A 16,871-nucleotide genomic window follows, 5' to 3' on the forward strand; every position below is an offset into this window, starting at 1 on the left:
GCCTCTCCGGGTTTTTTATTTTATGTTTTTATTGAAATCGTAGCACAATTATTCCTTCAGACAATGTTGTTGCACGGTTTCTTAAAAGACTTTTCTCTAGAATAACACAATTACAATTTCATTTGCTCTGTACTTGCTATTATACAAAATTCAACATCGCATTCGTTTTGTCTGCTCAAGCGGTTTAAAAGATGCAAGAATCTCCATTGCGATATGGATTGGTTATAACGGGTAATGCTAAATTATATACAAGGATTGGATTTAATTTAAACTATTTGGAACTTATTATTACTTATGGGGGGAGAAGTTTAATATGATAATCTAAATGAACAAAACAAATATCGTAAAGTTGGCTGTTGGCTGATGCTGCAGATATTTTGAAAGCGGGATTGTTATTCTGTTGTTCAGTTATTTGAGAGCGACTCATTAGTTATAATATTCAAGCGCTGTCTATAAGCGAACATGACTCAAGATAAAACCAAGCGGGCGTTATCTGCGATTTGCTTATAGACAGCGCCATAATATTCAATGTCGAACTAAGCCTAGTTAATATTATATGTATCAAAAGTCAGTACTTAAAAAATACACCTAAATACGTGTTTCAGAAAAAGGTTGAAAAACCACTAAAAGAAATACAAGTAAGAAAAAGGACTGCAAGATTATTGAGCAACCCCCACAGCAAAATATTGCACCATTTGTTTTTTTTTTTTTGCACTCGCATGCAGCCAACTTTACAAAATTTGTTTTGATGGCATTTTATTTTATTTATTGCTGCCTCTGCATCTCTTAAACATCGCATATCCCACTGCCGTTAGTGTTCTTTTTTGTTTTTCTTTACTTTTTGTTTCTGTTTAACTGCTAAATACATTTTTATTTTGGTTTCTTTGTTTTGTGTTTTACAATATTTAAACACCACACACATGTACTAAATTGATGTGCGTGTGTGCTTCAGTGTATGTGTACTCGTATATGCCTTTTGAACATATATATATTTTGTAATTTATATATATATATGTATATATATGTTTTAATTTAGTAAAGTAAGTTTTGTTTTAAATTTTTTTGTTTTACTTCTTTAAAATAGGTTGTTTAAGCTAAAATGTTATTTTATGGTTGATTTTTCTTGTTCTTGTTCGATCTTACATCGTACCGTTTTCTAATGTTGTTGTTTTTAGCAGATTTTACTGTTCAGTATTGTTGCTCATGTTGTTGTTACTGCTGCTGCATTGCTACTAGATAACTTTACAAGCCTTTTTGAAAAAGCGCCGCTGCTCATGGCTGCTGCTTACCTTTCGATTTATATGTTCGTTGGTGTGTGTGTGTGTGGTTTTATTTTTTTATGTGTGGGTGAGTGTGTGAGTGCGTGTGTTCTTTTGTATTGTTTTGTAATTGATGATGCCGCGCACTTCTAACTTCTCTATCTACTGCTCACATCTTACTATACCAAACGCGCGCGTTTTTGTGCTTGTGGGCCATCAGTTTCCTCATCCTCCTCGTAGTCATCCTCACCCGAGTCGCTCTCGTAATCCACCAAACCCTAAAAAAAAAAAACAGAATGGGTAAGTATGCAATGGACATGGCTTTAATGTTGTAGCCAACTCACCTTCTTAGTCGTTTTGTCCGCATCGCTTGACGGTACATCGGCGTTCGCTTCTACTGCAATTTCCTCGTCTACTTTTATGTGCGCATCGCTCGCATCCCCCGTACCTGACTGTGACGCACTGTCGTTGTTGGTATTAGCCACGGTTACAGCAGCCGCCGTTACTGAGGCTGCCATGGCAGTTGCAATGGTTGTTAAAAACTGTGAGGCTGCCACTGCAGCCACAGTCGCCGAATCGCAAAGGGGCGGCGATGAAGACGACGACGAGGATGATGAGGAAGATGATGACGACGACGTTGATGAGGGCGATGCGTTAGCCGCGGGCGAGCCTGCTGATAGAACCAGCTCCTGATGCTGTTGCTCAACGGCTGCCAATTGCTGTTGCAGCTCTGTAATTTCTGGTTGTTGCTGCTGTTGACTTTCCAGCTGCGCCGCAGCAGCCGCATTCGATGTGGATGCAACGGCTGCCACAGCGGCTGCAGCAACGAGTGTGCTGTTTAAAGACAACTGTTGCTGCTGCTGGAATGAGTGCTGCTGTTGTTGCTGCTGCTGTTGCTGCTGATGATGTTGCAGAGCAATGTTCGCAGCTGCGGCTAAGTGAGCTGCGGCTTGAACTTGCTCATCGGCAACACTCTGTGCCTCCGGGCTGTTGCTGCCGCTGCTCCCGCCGGACGCTGATATTGATGCTGATGTGGCAGTTGCTGTCGCTGTGGAATTCAAATTACCCAAAAGACCGGTATGCGGCGTCGTGCTGTGCGGCGGCGAGGACTTTTGAGACTGATTCTGCGTTTGTTGCGGGCCATTTTTCTCATTGACGGCTGATAAAACAAATAAGTTAACCCAACGACATTCTTATGAAACTAAAGCCGCTCTCAGCTAGACAAATAATTTGAACACTAGGTTTGCCTCATTATAAAATGCATAGCAAATTTGTAAAAAGTTCATAAAAATATGTGTCAAATTATTTTATCCACCGGTCGCTTTTGTACTAATGTGCGCTACTTACACTTCAAGACATTGTTATAGTTATCGATATCTTCGGGAAAGTCATCTTCTTCATTAAACCACATTTCCTCTTCCTCCTCCATTTGGCGCTGATCCCGACGAAAGCGGTTACCGCCTCGTATTATGGGCACGCCCCTGAAAACGCCAACAATAACAGCCATAAGCAATGCACTGCTGTTGGTAATCATTTGATGTGAATTGACTTACCCGTCTGTGCGATTCTCCAACTTATCGCGATCCTTCAGCCGATCCTGATACTGATCGTAGCGATTCTTCAAATATTTAAATGTCTGCACATATTCGATTTCATCAAATATTTTGCTGAAGTTCTCCACAAAGTAAACGCACAGCGTGCGTATGTCCTCGAGTTTTATAAACTCAAACAGTTCCAAAATTGCCGACTCCAGTAGATTATAGCGGCCATTGTTGCGGATGAATGCATCGACCACGGGCGCAAACAAATTGCACTTGACGATGTGTCTGAGAAAGATCAAAATAAGCGTGAAGTGTGATTTAAGCTTACGTCATTTCATCCATTTTTCGACTAACCTGTTGTAGAACTCGTCCTTAAGCGCAATTATTTTCCTCAGTAATCGCAGAGCGCCAAGTACAAGGAACGTGTGTGTGCTCTTCATCAGCACCAGAATTCGTTTGAGGAGATCTTTTTGCAATAAGAAATTCTTAATGTGATAGCTATGATGTTCCACACAAAATGACAAAATGTCCAGCACGATGCCGAGCAGCTGTGCAGTCTGGTAGTCCTCGTTCTGTGGACGGTCGCCCGTGGTGTTGAGCATCAGAGGCGCTAAAATGCCAACAGCTAATTAATTGCTGAACTAGCAATGATAACAACAGAGGGTCGAAACACTTACCAACCAACGTTTGCACACTGTACTTGTAGAAGAAGTTAAGGAAATCTCCCTTCTCTGTAAGCATGTTCTCTGGCTCCAATAGAATCTTGATGATACCCATCAATTGCACCGCGATTCCCAATTCAGGTTCAGAATCGTTTAACATTTGTTCAATGGCAATGTTCAGAAGCATGCGCTCCTAAAGAAACGTATGAAGACCCCCATTTTAAATTTGTAGTGATTAATGGAGATGTAGCTACTTACACCTTCCGGTCGATTGACTTGATTCAACGTGTAGTTGCGTACCACCAACGGCGAGAACTCCACAATGGCTGTGAGTATGTCAATGGAGGCCGATTTGGTGTTTTTATCATTCATTACCAGTGTCAATTCTAAGGCCTGCAGAATACCCAGGCAGGTGAGTGTCTTGTAGAACGAGTCTTTGCCCTGAGGCTGCAGATTTTGGGCGAAATTGCAGAATTCCTTCAGAAAGAGGACAATGTCGCGCCGCTTCGTATCGCTGGTATTGGGATCTGTGAGCAAAGTGAAAAGATCAAGGAGGAACCTTTCATCCTCCTGTATCAGCGTCACAATCTCGACTTTGTTGAAAAATATGAAGCTGGAGAGTGTGTTAAGCATGTTGTCTTCCACGAACACCGAGGGAGTGGGCAATATTATATCCTGTATGTACTGCACACGAAACGTCTGATGAATCTTGGCCAAAAGGTCCAGATTTTTTATGGGTACCGCCTCACGAAACTTGGCCCACAACTTCAAATACTGACGATGCTTTTTGGGCTGTGCTGAGCTTGGATCGTACTCCAGACATCCGACCACATCGAAAATCGTATCTTCGGCAAACATAATCTCGAAGAGGGCGTTCTTGTTCAGCAAGAAGATATTCTTAAATATCTCAAAAAGATGATGCAAGCCATCAGTATTATCGAGATCCTCACAGACGTGGAACAGATTAAGCAATTTCTTAATATAATTCTCCGACTCTAGTGCCATGGACAACTTTTCCTTGCGCAATGGCGTCGACAGGCAGCTTTGTATTGTCTCCGAAATGTCTTCGAGTCGCGACAGTTCACAGGGCGGCAGCTCGATTGGCGGGGCTGTGTCCGACATATCCTCGAATCGCTCATCCTCAGACTCCTCAACAATATCCTGTGTGATCTCTACCGAGGGATCTTTGCCTTGTACCTATTGGGCCGCCAAATGTAATATGTGGGCAACTTCGTCACTAACATATATTCGCCATATAGCTTACCTGGCATATTTTCTCCCAGATTTCATCGCAACCCGCCTTCTCTTGAAAACTTAAAGCTAAATCAAAATTGTCACCCTCAGACCAGACAATTAGTGTGTCCTGTTGCTTTTGGTAGGCGGTATCTGGTTGAATTTTACTCTCCAATAGTAAGGAACCATCTGATTCAGCGCGCACCAACAACGATATGCCTGAAAATGTATGAAGTGATCGAGGAACCATAGTTAGATAAGTGCGCCATTTAAGCCTCCAGCGGAAGTTAACGCACCTTTGAGTCGCTCCACATACGTGGATGAAACGTGACCAGTGCCGCGATCATCCCATTGGCGTTCGGCATTGAGCGCATACAGCTTAACGCGTCGGCGGGTATCGGTTGTCATGGTGTGGCGATTTGCTGGGATCTGTGTATGTGTGGGGGCGTGTGTTGTCTTTAAGAATTGTGTTCGGCTCTTTGCTCTACTTATTTAGAACTTTAAAAGGTTGTCTGGGGAAGTGGCTTGGTTGCAATTGGTTGGTGGTGCTGGAACGGCTCTGTGACAGAACCGAAAGCTACTATATACTAATTAAAATAAGGATATATTAGTTTTGAATTTGAAATTCAACTCATTCATCTAATCTCTAGTCCCGACGATAAAACATCCCCATGATAGGTATCGGTTTGCATCTGGACAATCGCCGGCACGAAATAACTGTAAATAATCAAAGGAAATATTTAAACAAGATTAATACATACATACATAGTACATACAAATGTACATAAGTATTAAATTTTAAAGCAAACATCTCGTATTTTTTTATTTATTTAGTGGTGTACACATGAGGGAGCTCCGATAAATGCGCATCAAAACAAAAAAAATACAATATGATTGGTAGCGGCGGCGATGGCGACGATGAATGAAAATGTGAAAGCCACGTTTGTAGGCAAAAACAAAATATACACATACACACTAGATACACACACATTTATATGCATATGTATAACCGCAAATGCATGGGGCAGAAGAAATGCCAAAAAATTACTTTTGCTCAGTCTGTTTACAAACATGAAATTTTTCAAATCTCTCCTCGCATCTCCTCTCCCGCGCTCGCGTTTCTGCAATTGTGTGTGACTCAGAGTCGCACGGTTTCTGCGAGTGTCTGATTGCGATTGTGTTAATTCTGCTGAGTGAGGTCTACATTGCCAACTATTTTCGCGCTTTCGCCACACATACATTCATACATACATACTCCGAACCTCATCACTGGAGGGAGCGACCCACAGCGGCGAGCTCAAACACGCGCGCGTAGACAGAAATGAGTGTGTGACAGAAAACAAACAAAAGCAACGAGAGCGATTTTGAACGGCTCTCGTTGCGTATGGCAAGTGCGGAGGGTTGACAGTGGGTGGGTAGGTGGTTGGTGGGTTTGCCAAAGATTAAATTATGGCACTGTTGCTAGTAGGGCTGTTGATATGTATTTAAAAATATATCACTATCACCAATATTTGCAATCGTGGGAAGAACCGATAATTCTCCCTTTGATTCAATTTGATTTTAACACAGGTTCATAACCTATTTTTTTATTGCTTGTTTTTTTAATGCGTAGTAAATTTTATACAAATTTCTTTATTTTGTGTTTTCGACCTGTTGTTCCACATTTTGTGTGGGAAACCTGCAATATAACGTTCCTAACATTAACAAATGTTTATCTATGATTAAAACATTATTACCAGAAAGGTCGACTCATCCCCCTAGTTCCCATATTATCAAATCTATTACAACGAAACATTTTACACGTTCAAATCGTTCAATCTATGTTACAAACTTCCATGTCAAGCTTATTATACTCTTCACATAAACTGAGAAAGGTATAGGAATGTTCAATTACACAGAAATATTCATATAAATGAATGTATGTACCTGTTTATGCGAGAGTGCAACAAGACGCAAATACGTCACCGATTAAAAAATTTACGTCACCTCTGCTTAGTTCATACAAATTCTATTTGTATTTCATGTCGCCAAGGTTGCACCCAAATGCGTGTGCCGCTATTTAACACAATACATACATACATATGTGCATATGTGAAATATTGACATAAACGGCGACTGTCGACGAATAGCTAGAGCCAGCCACGATAGGCCACCAATTTTACTGATAAGCGCAGAGCAGTAATCTGTTCACAAAGCTAGCAAGCAACTAGCACGAAAGTGTATCAAAACAAAAGTAGCAATTAAAAACAAATGTTGCTCTCTGTCTGTTAGCTGGCGAGGGCATTTACGCAATCAATTTACTAGAAGAGTATTTGCAAAAATCATCTTTGAGATTATTATTGAGCAAGTTAAAAATAAATGGTTGCGGTCACCAGGAATCAGTTGAAAGGTTGCCAACTTGTATGTACATACATACATACATATGTATGTACATATGTACATATAAACACCGAAATTTAGTGTGCTTGCGGCCTGGAATCTATTGATAAAACGCGTCACCAGACAAACATTGAAAAACGAAACGGTCTAATTCAATTGCCTCACACGAGCCAGAGAATCGCATGAAAAGCAATCATCATATACAGTGGCACACACCAACAACAACAATAAGAAAAAAATTAATGGTAGCTCTTGTCCAGAGGAGGTGGAAGGAAGGCGGTGCAACAGGGATGTTGTTCTATGTGCAAGTGTATGCGTTTTGTCTGTATGTGGGGATTCACACATACACGCACGCACACACATCCAAATATACGTACGTTGAATGGCAAGGCAAGCAAAAAAAAAAACACTCGAAGGCAATGACAGGCTGTTTGGCGGCAGAGTTGGGACAACGACGATTATGACGACGGCGACGATGAGCTGATGAGCAAACGCGTTGTATCTTGTTTGCATGTATGACAATGTGCGTATGCGTATGTGTACATGTTTTTGCATGCACATTTTGGGGTGGGCCGGGCAAGAGTAAGATCTCCTACGTGTACCGTGCAAAATAATGATCTGAAGAAAATTTGCCTTTTTGACATTTTCACTTATGTATGTATGTATGTACATACATATATACAAATACAGAAACACAACCACGAACACCCATACATACTCATATAAACAGAACGTCTACATCACTTTTTTGGCATGTTTCTTTTGCTTTCATTCAACAAAATTATTGCGAATGGCAAGCACAAAACAGAATCGCAAAAATTGCAGCGTATAGCTGGGCAAGAAGCATGGTAAAAGAAAAATGCCGTCTTCGCTCGCACACGCATACACACACACAACCAAGCGGACAAATGCATACACACACACTCTGGTCACTTTTGTGACGCATGCAACTGTTTTTCAACAATTTTGTTTTGATTTGAATCCGCGCCTACAAAACGTCGCACAAGCTGAGTGTGCTAATTAATATTTACGTATACAATATAAATTTTCAATTTAATCAAACACATACAATACGAAAGGAACACAACGGGTACACACCACAAACCACACAGACTAAAAACACACACACAGCCTCGCACTCACGAAATCCACCACTTGTAACAGCGGCAATGGAAAAATTCAACACACTACAAATAAAAGAGCCAGAGGCAAAACTCAACACACGACTAACGTTTTCGTTGTTGCATAAAGTACCAAAAAGAAAACAAAATATCGCATGTTTGCAATGTCGTCAGTGACTTTCAATATAGTTGTTAACAATAAATTGCAATACGTGGGGCAACTTCTCTTAAGTTCCAAACATGACAGCGGAGTACGTGAGAATCAAGTATAGTTACACACACGAAAATACACACGCAAACTCAATCATACAACACACACACTCTCCGACGGTAGAAGCCGCATGAGGGCAACGGTGTAAGCAAAGGCAGGAGGGGTAATATTGAATCTTTACCAAAAAGATTTTCACACTCACATTGTAATAATCTGCTTTTACTGTTTTTCTAGCTTTTGGCTGTGCCGTTTTACATGCGTTTATCATATATACAATTTCCGCCTGCGCATATTTACTATATGTCACATAAAATCGAGAATGTAACTACGAAATAACTTTTATTTAACAATTTTTCGCGGACCCGACGCACCACTGTTGGTCCTACTCTCCGAGTTTGACGCCATGTTTAGAGATGCTATTAGTGGACAATCTAGTGACTTATCGATAGCAATCGCCTATCGATAAGCTAATACAAAGACCACAATCCTAGGTTGGCAGGGCGTCCGGCTCAACTTGTTTTTGTTTATTTAAAAGAAAAACATTAAAATGCAGCCGGCGAGACGGCGGTTCTTCAGCACTGGGGCCAAATATGCGGGTAATACGGAGGAGGACTTGGAACTGGGTATCAAATATTACGGTGAAGAGGTTGTCCGTATGGAACTAGTAAATAGGCAACACAGAGCACAATGTCGTAGCCAGTTGAATCGGATGCTGGTCCTCTTCGGGCTGGCAGCACTATACTTAAGCTTTGCCATTAAGTTTAGTGAACATCCAGTTACCTTCGGGCAGGCGCAAATCCTGTATCCTGTGCTGCTATTCCTGACTATTTTCATGATCATTCTGCATTCGTCATCAAGACTCGTGCAGTCAGAGAAAGTGTTCTATAGTTGGGACCTGGCACTGCAAACCGAAATAGTGCGGACTTTTGGACGAGAATCGTACTGTGTACAGCGTGGCAACCTTCACGATATAGTGATCAACGAAGTAATCGAGGATGTAGGTACAAAGGGCGAACAACAACTTTGATATTTAAGCTATTGTTTATTTACAGCTTGATATAAAGTATATGCTAATACTACGCACTAAGGGAAATCTCTTCCGGGAGCGACCTATAATACCTCTTTTTCACGTAAGAATCAGGGCGACTTCCAATGTAGTTAGCTTTAAATTTGATTATTTGCAGAGTCTTTCGCCCTCCCTTGAGTGTTTGCAACATATCCGCAGCCATTTGCATAAATGTTGGTTAAATGGCAAAACGGACAGATCGGAGCGCGCTTACAGCAAGGAGAAGCCCTCTATGGTGGCATCGTAATATTCAATCAATTTATCCATCTGTTCATAGTCAGGAATTTAATGTTAGAGCAATAAAGCCAAAGATCTCTAATATATATTACCGATAGCATTGACTTGTACTCCTGCGGTTGATAGTTTAGCGATGGCAGTTCAGGAATTTTCAGCTTCACATCATTTCGGTCGAACTCGCTCTGCATCTGGAAGCACGTTTCATAAGATTAGCAATCCCACAGCTCCATTTATTTTCCTTACCAAATTTTTTAGTTCTGCGGTATAAGCCTGTTTTACGAACTTCCGATAATTTTTAATGTAATTTTCTCTGTTGGCAATAAGAGAGTCCTGCACTGGACGCAAATTGAGTACCTGATCCAATGTAAGATCTACAAAACATTTAATTCGTCAATAATCAGGTAAGCTACAACTAAATGTTACCATTCATCGTGGACATCTTTCCTGCACGAACGACGAGGTGTTTGTGGCGTCGCTTGTTTTGAATCTGCACCAGTGTTAGAATGTTCTACTTTTGCCACTTTGCAGCACTGCCACACCAGCTGACGTAATTCTGCAAAAAAAAACAACGCATTTTTGTTTATATGATTCTCACTCGCTTCAATATTTAAATTCTAAATTGTAAACCCTTTGCTGACGCCTTCGTAGTTAAAGTTGCACGCGATGTGAAGTAGTAGCTGGTATAAAACAATCGCAAAAGTATGTTTATTCAAATAGCGTGTTTACTAAGCAATAAGAACATATTTCTTCCTATGTATGTACATATGTATATAAAAATAGAAATACGGGTGTGTCCACAAGCAGGTGGAGGTGGTGAAAGGCAATGACTAGTCGACGAAACTAAATAAATTTTTTTCGCTCAATTCCAGCCCCATTGTTTAACAATTATACCAACCCTTATAATTACGGAAATAGCTTAAAAATGAATCGTTCGGACTCCATACCTATAAGGCGTGATCGCTCCTTTGACAGCGTCCTGAACCGATTGATGCGCATGCGTACTCAAAATCATGAAAGTTTTCGAGCTGCTATGTATAACTTTCTGATCGCTGCAGGCATCGCAGCGTTTGTAGCCGTTTGCTTTATCCTGGGCCCTTTTGTTCGGCCACTACTGTGGGCATTCTTAATGGGTGCCGTGCTGTTTCCCTTTAAGCGCAGGCTCGCCGAGCTGCTGCACAACTGGTTCCAGCGTTTAGAGGAGCGCGACTCGAATGTGTTGGTTTCGATTACCCTAGCACCTCTGGAGGCCACAGAGCATTGTGGCCGTCTGTTGATCAGTTGGCTATGTGAGCATTGGCAGCTGCTGATGGCTGGTCTGGGTGTTGCCGGCTGCATCAAACTGTTGGTGTTGTATGCGCCCAAAGGCTTCCTGCTGGCCATCTGGCATACTGTGACCTTCTCTCATGGCCTCTTCGTGCAGGTCATAGGATACATAAATATTTATGTGGTAAGCTAGAGAATCGAATAACTAAGCCATTGATGACATCACATTACTCCATTTACAGCTTATAACTGTAGTAGTGGCATACCTCACCTCTGTGCATTTCTTATGGAAGCCAGAGAAGAGTGCGCATTTTGTTATTGCTGGCCAATCCATGTGGGTAGCAATAGCTGGTTATTTATGTAGTTTTCTGGGCGCGCTACAAGTACCTGTATTCCTGTTGGTGATGGCCTACGTCGTTGCATCCACTATTTACCATCTACAGACTAGCGAAGACACTGGTTCCTATTTGCACCGCATGCAGAAACTGTTTGACAAAAACGATTTTGAGCGATCGTTGAGTAATTTTAGTTTTAATCGTAAGCTGGGCGGCGAACAAACGCTGCAATCAGACGTTGAGGATATTTCGTTGAGCGACACCATCGACTCAACGGATACGTTCGATGCAAAGGCAACAGATGGCGAAGATGGCCAACAGAGCGAAACTTTCTTTAAGCTTCTCTTTTACGCCTGTGTGGCCACGTTCTTGTATCGTAATATTTGGATGTTTATACTAGCAGCAGTGCCAATTTTTTTGCATTTACTCTATACATTTGGCGAATACACGGGCATTACAACATTTGTGCAAACCAAAGTTACTGATGTGTATATGGGCATTAGGGTGAGTCTATAAACATAGATACTGGTATTATTTGTAGATTTCTAACGTGCGTTTGTTTGCAGGCCTGGGCCATTGAGCATCATTCAGCCGTTCTTCCACTATGTTTGCCGGGCGTTTTGGAGCTAAACTACAAAATCAACTCAATTGTTCGCGATTCACTTAAGTCTTCGGTTGAGACAGTCACATCCATTCTCATGATCATTCTGATGTTGCTCATTATTATCTTTTTGGGCGTATTCTTTTGTGTTAACATATACTCAGAGACCATTGAGGTCGCTTATCTCGGCAAAGATCTAATTAACAAGACCATCACAGATCGTCCTGAACTAATTGATATTTTGCCTGCGAATATACAGGCGTCCATTGATGATGCGCTCGACAATGCGCACCATTATGGTCGCCGTAAGATCGAAACATACATCGATGATTGGCTAGCGGATGCGGACGCAGTTCACGCAGCAAAGCTAAAACAGCAAATCCTTGAAGTTTGGGATAGGCTCATACAATATTGGATTGATTTCAATAAGGCCGGTACATCTTTTGGACCCAGGGTGCCAACAGATGCGCTGAAGAGTACTTTTGGCGAGATTGTCGATAACCCTGGTATGTTTAAAATGCTCATTCCTCCATTTATCCTATTTTCATTTGTCCCACGTAACCCTTTAACCTATGCGTTTTCTTGTTTGGGTGCACGATTTTTTGAGCCTGGGATTACTTTTTTGAGTTGATTGCGCCACATTCGCTTCTGTTCAGCCTAATCTATTCTTTAACATCCGTGAATATGTACAACTAACAAACGCATTACATGTTGCAACTGCTAACCCATGGCCATTTACTTTAACAAAGGACATTTTAAAGAGCTAGTTTTAGTGGCAAAACAGGGCATCATTGGCTGGGCGAAGAGCAACACGCAGACGATTCTAGAGGTTGCCGAATCACTCTGGCATATAATACGCACGAATATATCGGTGATCATGAGTGTTACTGGCGAAATACTCTCCCTGGTGTTGTCCGGTGGACAGGCCTGCATCGAGTTTATATTGGATATGGTAAGTTGTCTTCAGCAAGTTTTCTTAGAACAATACGTAATTTATTATATTCTTTCAGATTGTGTTCTTTACTGCGCTATTCTATTTGCTGTCGAGCAGCCAGGAGAAATATGCGCCAATGCAGATAACCAAATACTTGGGTTACTCCAGTTCTGGCACCAAGATAGCTGATTCCTTGGAGAATTCGATCACTGTTGTGCTTGTCTCAATGTTCAAATGTTCGATATTTACCGGCCTGTTCACTTGGCTGGTTCACACCGTATTTGGTGCACGTATCGTGTTTCTGCCATCAGCAGTGGCGGCTATGCTGGCAGCTGCACCGTTTCTGGGCAGCTACTGGTGTGCTGTACCTGCCTTCTTGGAGCTTTGGTTGGCTCAGGATCGTTTCTACGCCGGAGTGATACTCTTTCTGCTACAATTCTTTGTTCCCTCATCTTTTGAAACGGCTATATATGCGGACCTAAAGGGGTAAGTCATGAACATTCGTTAGCTTAAAAACATCTATCCATTTCATATTTTGGAAAACTGTTATAAGAAGTAGAACAAATTTGTAAGAAAAAAACATCACAAAATGTACACTAAGCTAATAATTTAATTTTAAATTACACAACATTCCAACAGTTTCCTTTAATAAAACTAAATAAACATTAGAGTACATATCATTCACAAAAGTTCATAGTTCGTAAGATAGAATATAATTCTACGAATCATGTACCAAATTTTAATTGATCTTTGTATATAATAGAGGCGGACACCCCTATCTGAATGGTCTGGCTATAGCTGGAGGAATGTACTGGATTGGCTGGCAGGGTGCCATATTTGGACCTCTTATGTTATGTTTCTTTATTGGCATATTTGAGGTGGCCACTTTGGCTATGCGCTCGAACCAAGAGCCTAGGTAAGGTTTAAATAGTTAAAAACATCTTTAATTTTTCGGTGTGCATGCAAGTTTTCAATTTTGTCGATGGTGTGCGGCCAAAGATCTACGTAAGTTTTTCTTTCTACTTGTGTTGAAATTTTTGGATTGAAGCATGGATTTTTATAATATTCACATTCGAAATGCGTTTAATGAACATTTGTGTTGCAGGCGCAGCTCCGATGAAGAGACACGAACGACGTGAGTTACCTGTGTAGCCCGAATGAAGAAGTTAACTACGAATTTTTTTTAATACTCGAACGTAAACGCTAACAAGAGCTTCGCCAAGCAGGCCAAGTGTTTGACAATCATTGATATTGGCCGAAACTAACGCACTAATGCGCACGGTGTTTGATTTTAAATTTTAAAGTTGTGAATGCGATGTTTGTTTTACAAATTCGTTTCTTTCGCTTTGTTTAATTCCATGAATTCTATTGTGCTTACAAACATTTAAATACGTCCATATTGCGCTTTATTTAAATTAGCTTTTAATAACCCCTACCTCGAATTCCCTGTGTATATAGAGATATGCTTTTAAATTGCGGTTAAACCACAAACCGGTTCCAAATGCAAGCCAATAACAATCAATGACTTGGTTGGTCCAAAGTGAAGTACCGAATTTTTTCTCGCTACTAATGGTTAATTATAAACATGTGATTTGTTTAAAGTTTAAATTAAAAATTTGTTGCAAATAAATGTCAATATTTATATACGACTACATATGAGTATGTAAAAATCTTTAGCATTTAGCCGATGGTGCTAAGCATCTCATTTCATTCTCAGCAAACAACTCGAAAGTACAAACAAACTGAACGACAAACCCGATGGAGATAAAGATCCAAGCGAAAGCGCTGAAGCTATTGTTTCCACACCCAAGACCCAAGTCAGCAGCAACAATGAAAATCGTGCGGGAAAACCAGAGCTAAAAATCGTTACAAGAACTTTAAAGCCGCTGGATCTGGATAGCGTTTGAAACCGGTTACTGAATTGGGTGCGATAGTAAATATTTTTATTAACGGTGTGCTAAAACTATTTAAAAAATGTAGAATGCATTTAAATAAAATGTTTTTATAATTTCTTTAGTTGTTGAATTTGTTCTTAAAGGTGAACTCCGGATGTTTCTCGACACTGTAATTCAAAAATATCGAAATTTTAGCATATCTGGCTTATTTTAAATCTTCTGCTAACTTACCCACGAAAGAAGGAAAAGTCACAGATACGTAAGTTTTGGTCTAGCGCACATAGCTTGGCCACCTCCTCGGGACTAAGTTCAAAGTCAAATATGTCAAGATTTTGTTTTAAGCGGTTCGGATTCGTGCTCTTCGGTATTGCCGCCACTCCACAATCGATGATCCAACGCAACAAAACCTGTGCTGGCGTCTTGCCATGTCCCGCAGATATCTGTTTTACCTCTTCAATGTCCAACAGGTCGGGCAACTCACGCACCAAGCCGACAGAAGCATTGAGCTTGGCAATGCCCTTGGAGCCTAGGGGCGAGTATGCCGTGACTGTGACCTTTTCTGCTTTGCAGTAATCTATCAGATCACGTTGTTGCAAATAGACGTGGTGCTCCACTTGGTTGTTGGCCGGACGTATCTTGCAATTGTTCAGGATTCGCTGCACTTGCTCCTTGCTGAAGTTGGACACTCCGATTGATTTGGCCAGCCCTTTTTCAATGAGCTTCTCCATTGCGGCCCAAGTGGCAACATGATTAGTGGTTGGATCAATCTCAATGGTACCGTCTGCCTTGAACTTGAAGCTGCCATCCTCATTGATGCACACGGTAAAGGGAGTATGTATCAGATACAAATCCACGTATTCGAGTTGCAGATCCGCCAGTGATTTCTTTATGGTTGGCTCCACCTCGTGTGGACGGTTGGCTGTCAAATATGTTTAAATATATTTAGCTTTGGATGTGCGGAAGGAGTGAGTATTTACTTGGCGGCGGCAACTTGGTCACAATGAAGAGATCCTCTCGCTTCAGCTTGCCAGCATCCAACCAGCGTTTCAGCACACGTCCAATTGCTTTCTCGTTCTCATAAACCGGGGCGGTGTCGATGTGGCGGTAACCCGCCTCTAGAGCTGCATCGATTGCGGTTTCGATTTCTTCATCGGAAGCCTGTGTTAGGTGGGTGTTTAGTTACCAGGTTACAATTAGCGGTTATAACAAATTGCATCATTTTATCGGATCACTTATAATCATAATTTATGCACATAATTAACAGCCAGAGTGGAGTAAGTAAGAGTAAGTACTAAGTCTGTATGTATGTATATAGAAAGCTTGTCAGCAGTGTTCCCATTCGTACGATAATATTGTTTGTATGGGCTGGTTTCTTTGTTGTGCTCTTTAAGAAACAGTAAAAGTAGAACTCAATGGGTTCGAAGCAGTCAAAGATGTTTATTGTGCACAAAACCGGTCCGGCGTATCAAAACAATGTGCTGACCTCATGCACCCGCCCGTCTGGCCATCGGGAACCCAATGTCGTCGTGTCAGCCTTAAGTACGAAGTACTTTGTGCAAAGTACAATCTTGATATGTTAATTTTTATTTTTTTATTTGTAATCAACTTTTAGTTGATTGCCGCCCCCTACTTATGGTTTATAATAAGTTGAAGCAAAACTAAAGAAACGCTATGTAATTGTCAATAATATAGAATTATCGGAAAGAAAGAATTACCTGCCATGTGCCAATGCCTAGAATGGGCATTTTCAGGCCATTATTAAAAGTTAAAAATTTTGTACAAGCCATAATATATATGTATTTATTTCACAATAACACTAGTTCTAACGAATTATTTCACTTGTTGAGCTTGATGCACTTGAATGTGAATAACGGGAATACCCAACTGTCTTTCTCAACGTCCAGAAACGAACTAAAATCTGTGCACTAACACGAGAGCTAATGACACCTGTGCTCTCAAAATACTTTGGTGGGACCGGCTTTTTCAAATGTGTATGTAACAATACATACATGCACATAGTATCTATAAATACTATATGTATATAAGTATGTATATATGTATGTATGTATATATTTTCATTGAATGTACATATGTAGGTTCTTAATAGTGGGTGTTGTGCTGGAGCGACATGTTC

At 40.9% G+C, this 16,871-nt stretch overlaps 5 protein-coding genes across 13 annotated transcripts; 2 read left to right on the top strand and 3 right to left on the bottom strand.

Annotated features, from left to right (window-relative positions):
* Nucleotides 1-5: 5 nt before the first annotated feature.
* On the bottom strand, nt 6-8,747 carry LOC115621484 (serine/threonine-protein phosphatase 4 regulatory subunit 3). The gene is made up of 10 exons (XM_030515145.1): nt 8,609-8,747; nt 4,992-5,412; nt 4,727-4,914; nt 3,721-4,659; nt 3,478-3,655; nt 3,155-3,410; nt 2,813-3,085; nt 2,607-2,740; nt 1,604-2,418; nt 6-1,537 (listed from the first exon to the last, which is right to left on the bottom strand). The coding sequence occupies exons 2-10, from the start codon at nt 5,101-5,103 to the stop codon at nt 1,439-1,441; spliced, it is 2,994 nt and encodes a 997-aa protein (XP_030371005.1). The 5' UTR covers nt 5,104-5,412; nt 8,609-8,747; the 3' UTR covers nt 6-1,438.
* Nucleotides 8,748-8,882: 135 nt separating this feature from the next.
* LOC115621488 lies at nt 8,883-9,797 on the top strand. 2 transcript variants are annotated; one of them, XM_030515154.1, is made up of 3 exons: nt 8,883-9,403; nt 9,459-9,536; nt 9,591-9,797. In XM_030515154.1, exons 1-3 carry the CDS (start codon nt 8,954-8,956, stop codon nt 9,717-9,719), a joined length of 657 nt encoding a protein of 218 aa, XP_030371014.1. In that variant the 5' UTR covers nt 8,883-8,953; the 3' UTR covers nt 9,720-9,797. The 2 variants fall into 2 exon arrangements, with proteins under 2 accessions (XP_030371014.1, XP_030371015.1); XM_030515155.1 differs by having other exon boundaries at nt 8,883-9,391.
* Nucleotides 9,429-10,188, bottom strand: LOC115621489. The gene is made up of 4 exons (XM_030515156.1): nt 10,133-10,188; nt 9,953-10,080; nt 9,802-9,897; nt 9,429-9,739 (listed from the first exon to the last, which is right to left on the bottom strand). The coding sequence occupies exons 1-4, from the start codon at nt 10,146-10,148 to the stop codon at nt 9,683-9,685; spliced, it is 297 nt and encodes a 98-aa protein (XP_030371016.1). The 5' UTR covers nt 10,149-10,188; the 3' UTR covers nt 9,429-9,682.
* A 69-nt stretch (nt 10,189-10,257) lies between these two features.
* LOC115621485 (transmembrane protein 245) lies at nt 10,258-14,816 on the top strand. Of its 8 annotated transcripts, none has more exons than XM_030515146.1 (9): nt 10,258-10,408; nt 10,579-11,156; nt 11,215-11,811; nt 11,874-12,414; nt 12,658-12,860; nt 12,919-13,328; nt 13,606-13,758; nt 13,948-13,977; nt 14,560-14,815. In XM_030515146.1, exons 2-9 carry the CDS (start codon nt 10,632-10,634, stop codon nt 14,747-14,749), a joined length of 2,649 nt encoding a protein of 882 aa, XP_030371006.1. In that variant the 5' UTR covers nt 10,258-10,408; nt 10,579-10,631; the 3' UTR covers nt 14,750-14,815. The 8 variants fall into 8 exon arrangements, 7 of the variants coding, with proteins under 7 accessions (XP_030371006.1, XP_030371007.1, XP_030371008.1 ...); XM_030515147.1 differs by having other exon boundaries at nt 10,321-10,463; nt 14,560-14,816; XM_030515148.1 differs by lacking the exon at nt 10,258-10,408 and having other exon boundaries at nt 10,632-11,156; nt 12,670-12,860; nt 14,560-14,816.
* LOC115621486 (aldo-keto reductase family 1 member A1) lies at nt 14,764-16,607 on the bottom strand. Its single transcript, XM_030515153.1, has 4 exons — nt 16,453-16,607; nt 15,715-15,895; nt 14,969-15,656; nt 14,764-14,904 (listed from the first exon to the last, which is right to left on the bottom strand). Exons 1-4 carry the CDS (start codon nt 16,522-16,524, stop codon nt 14,856-14,858), a joined length of 990 nt encoding a protein of 329 aa, XP_030371013.1. The 5' UTR covers nt 16,525-16,607; the 3' UTR covers nt 14,764-14,855.
* Nucleotides 16,608-16,871: the final 264 nt, after the last annotated feature.

This window comes from Scaptodrosophila lebanonensis, unplaced genomic scaffold (assembly GCF_003285725.1).
Source record: "Scaptodrosophila lebanonensis strain 11010-0011.00,11010-0021.00 unplaced genomic scaffold, SlebRS2 tig00000024-arrow-pilon, whole genome shotgun sequence".
In the NCBI taxonomy this organism is placed as follows: Eukaryota; Metazoa; Arthropoda; class Insecta; order Diptera; family Drosophilidae; genus Scaptodrosophila; species Scaptodrosophila lebanonensis.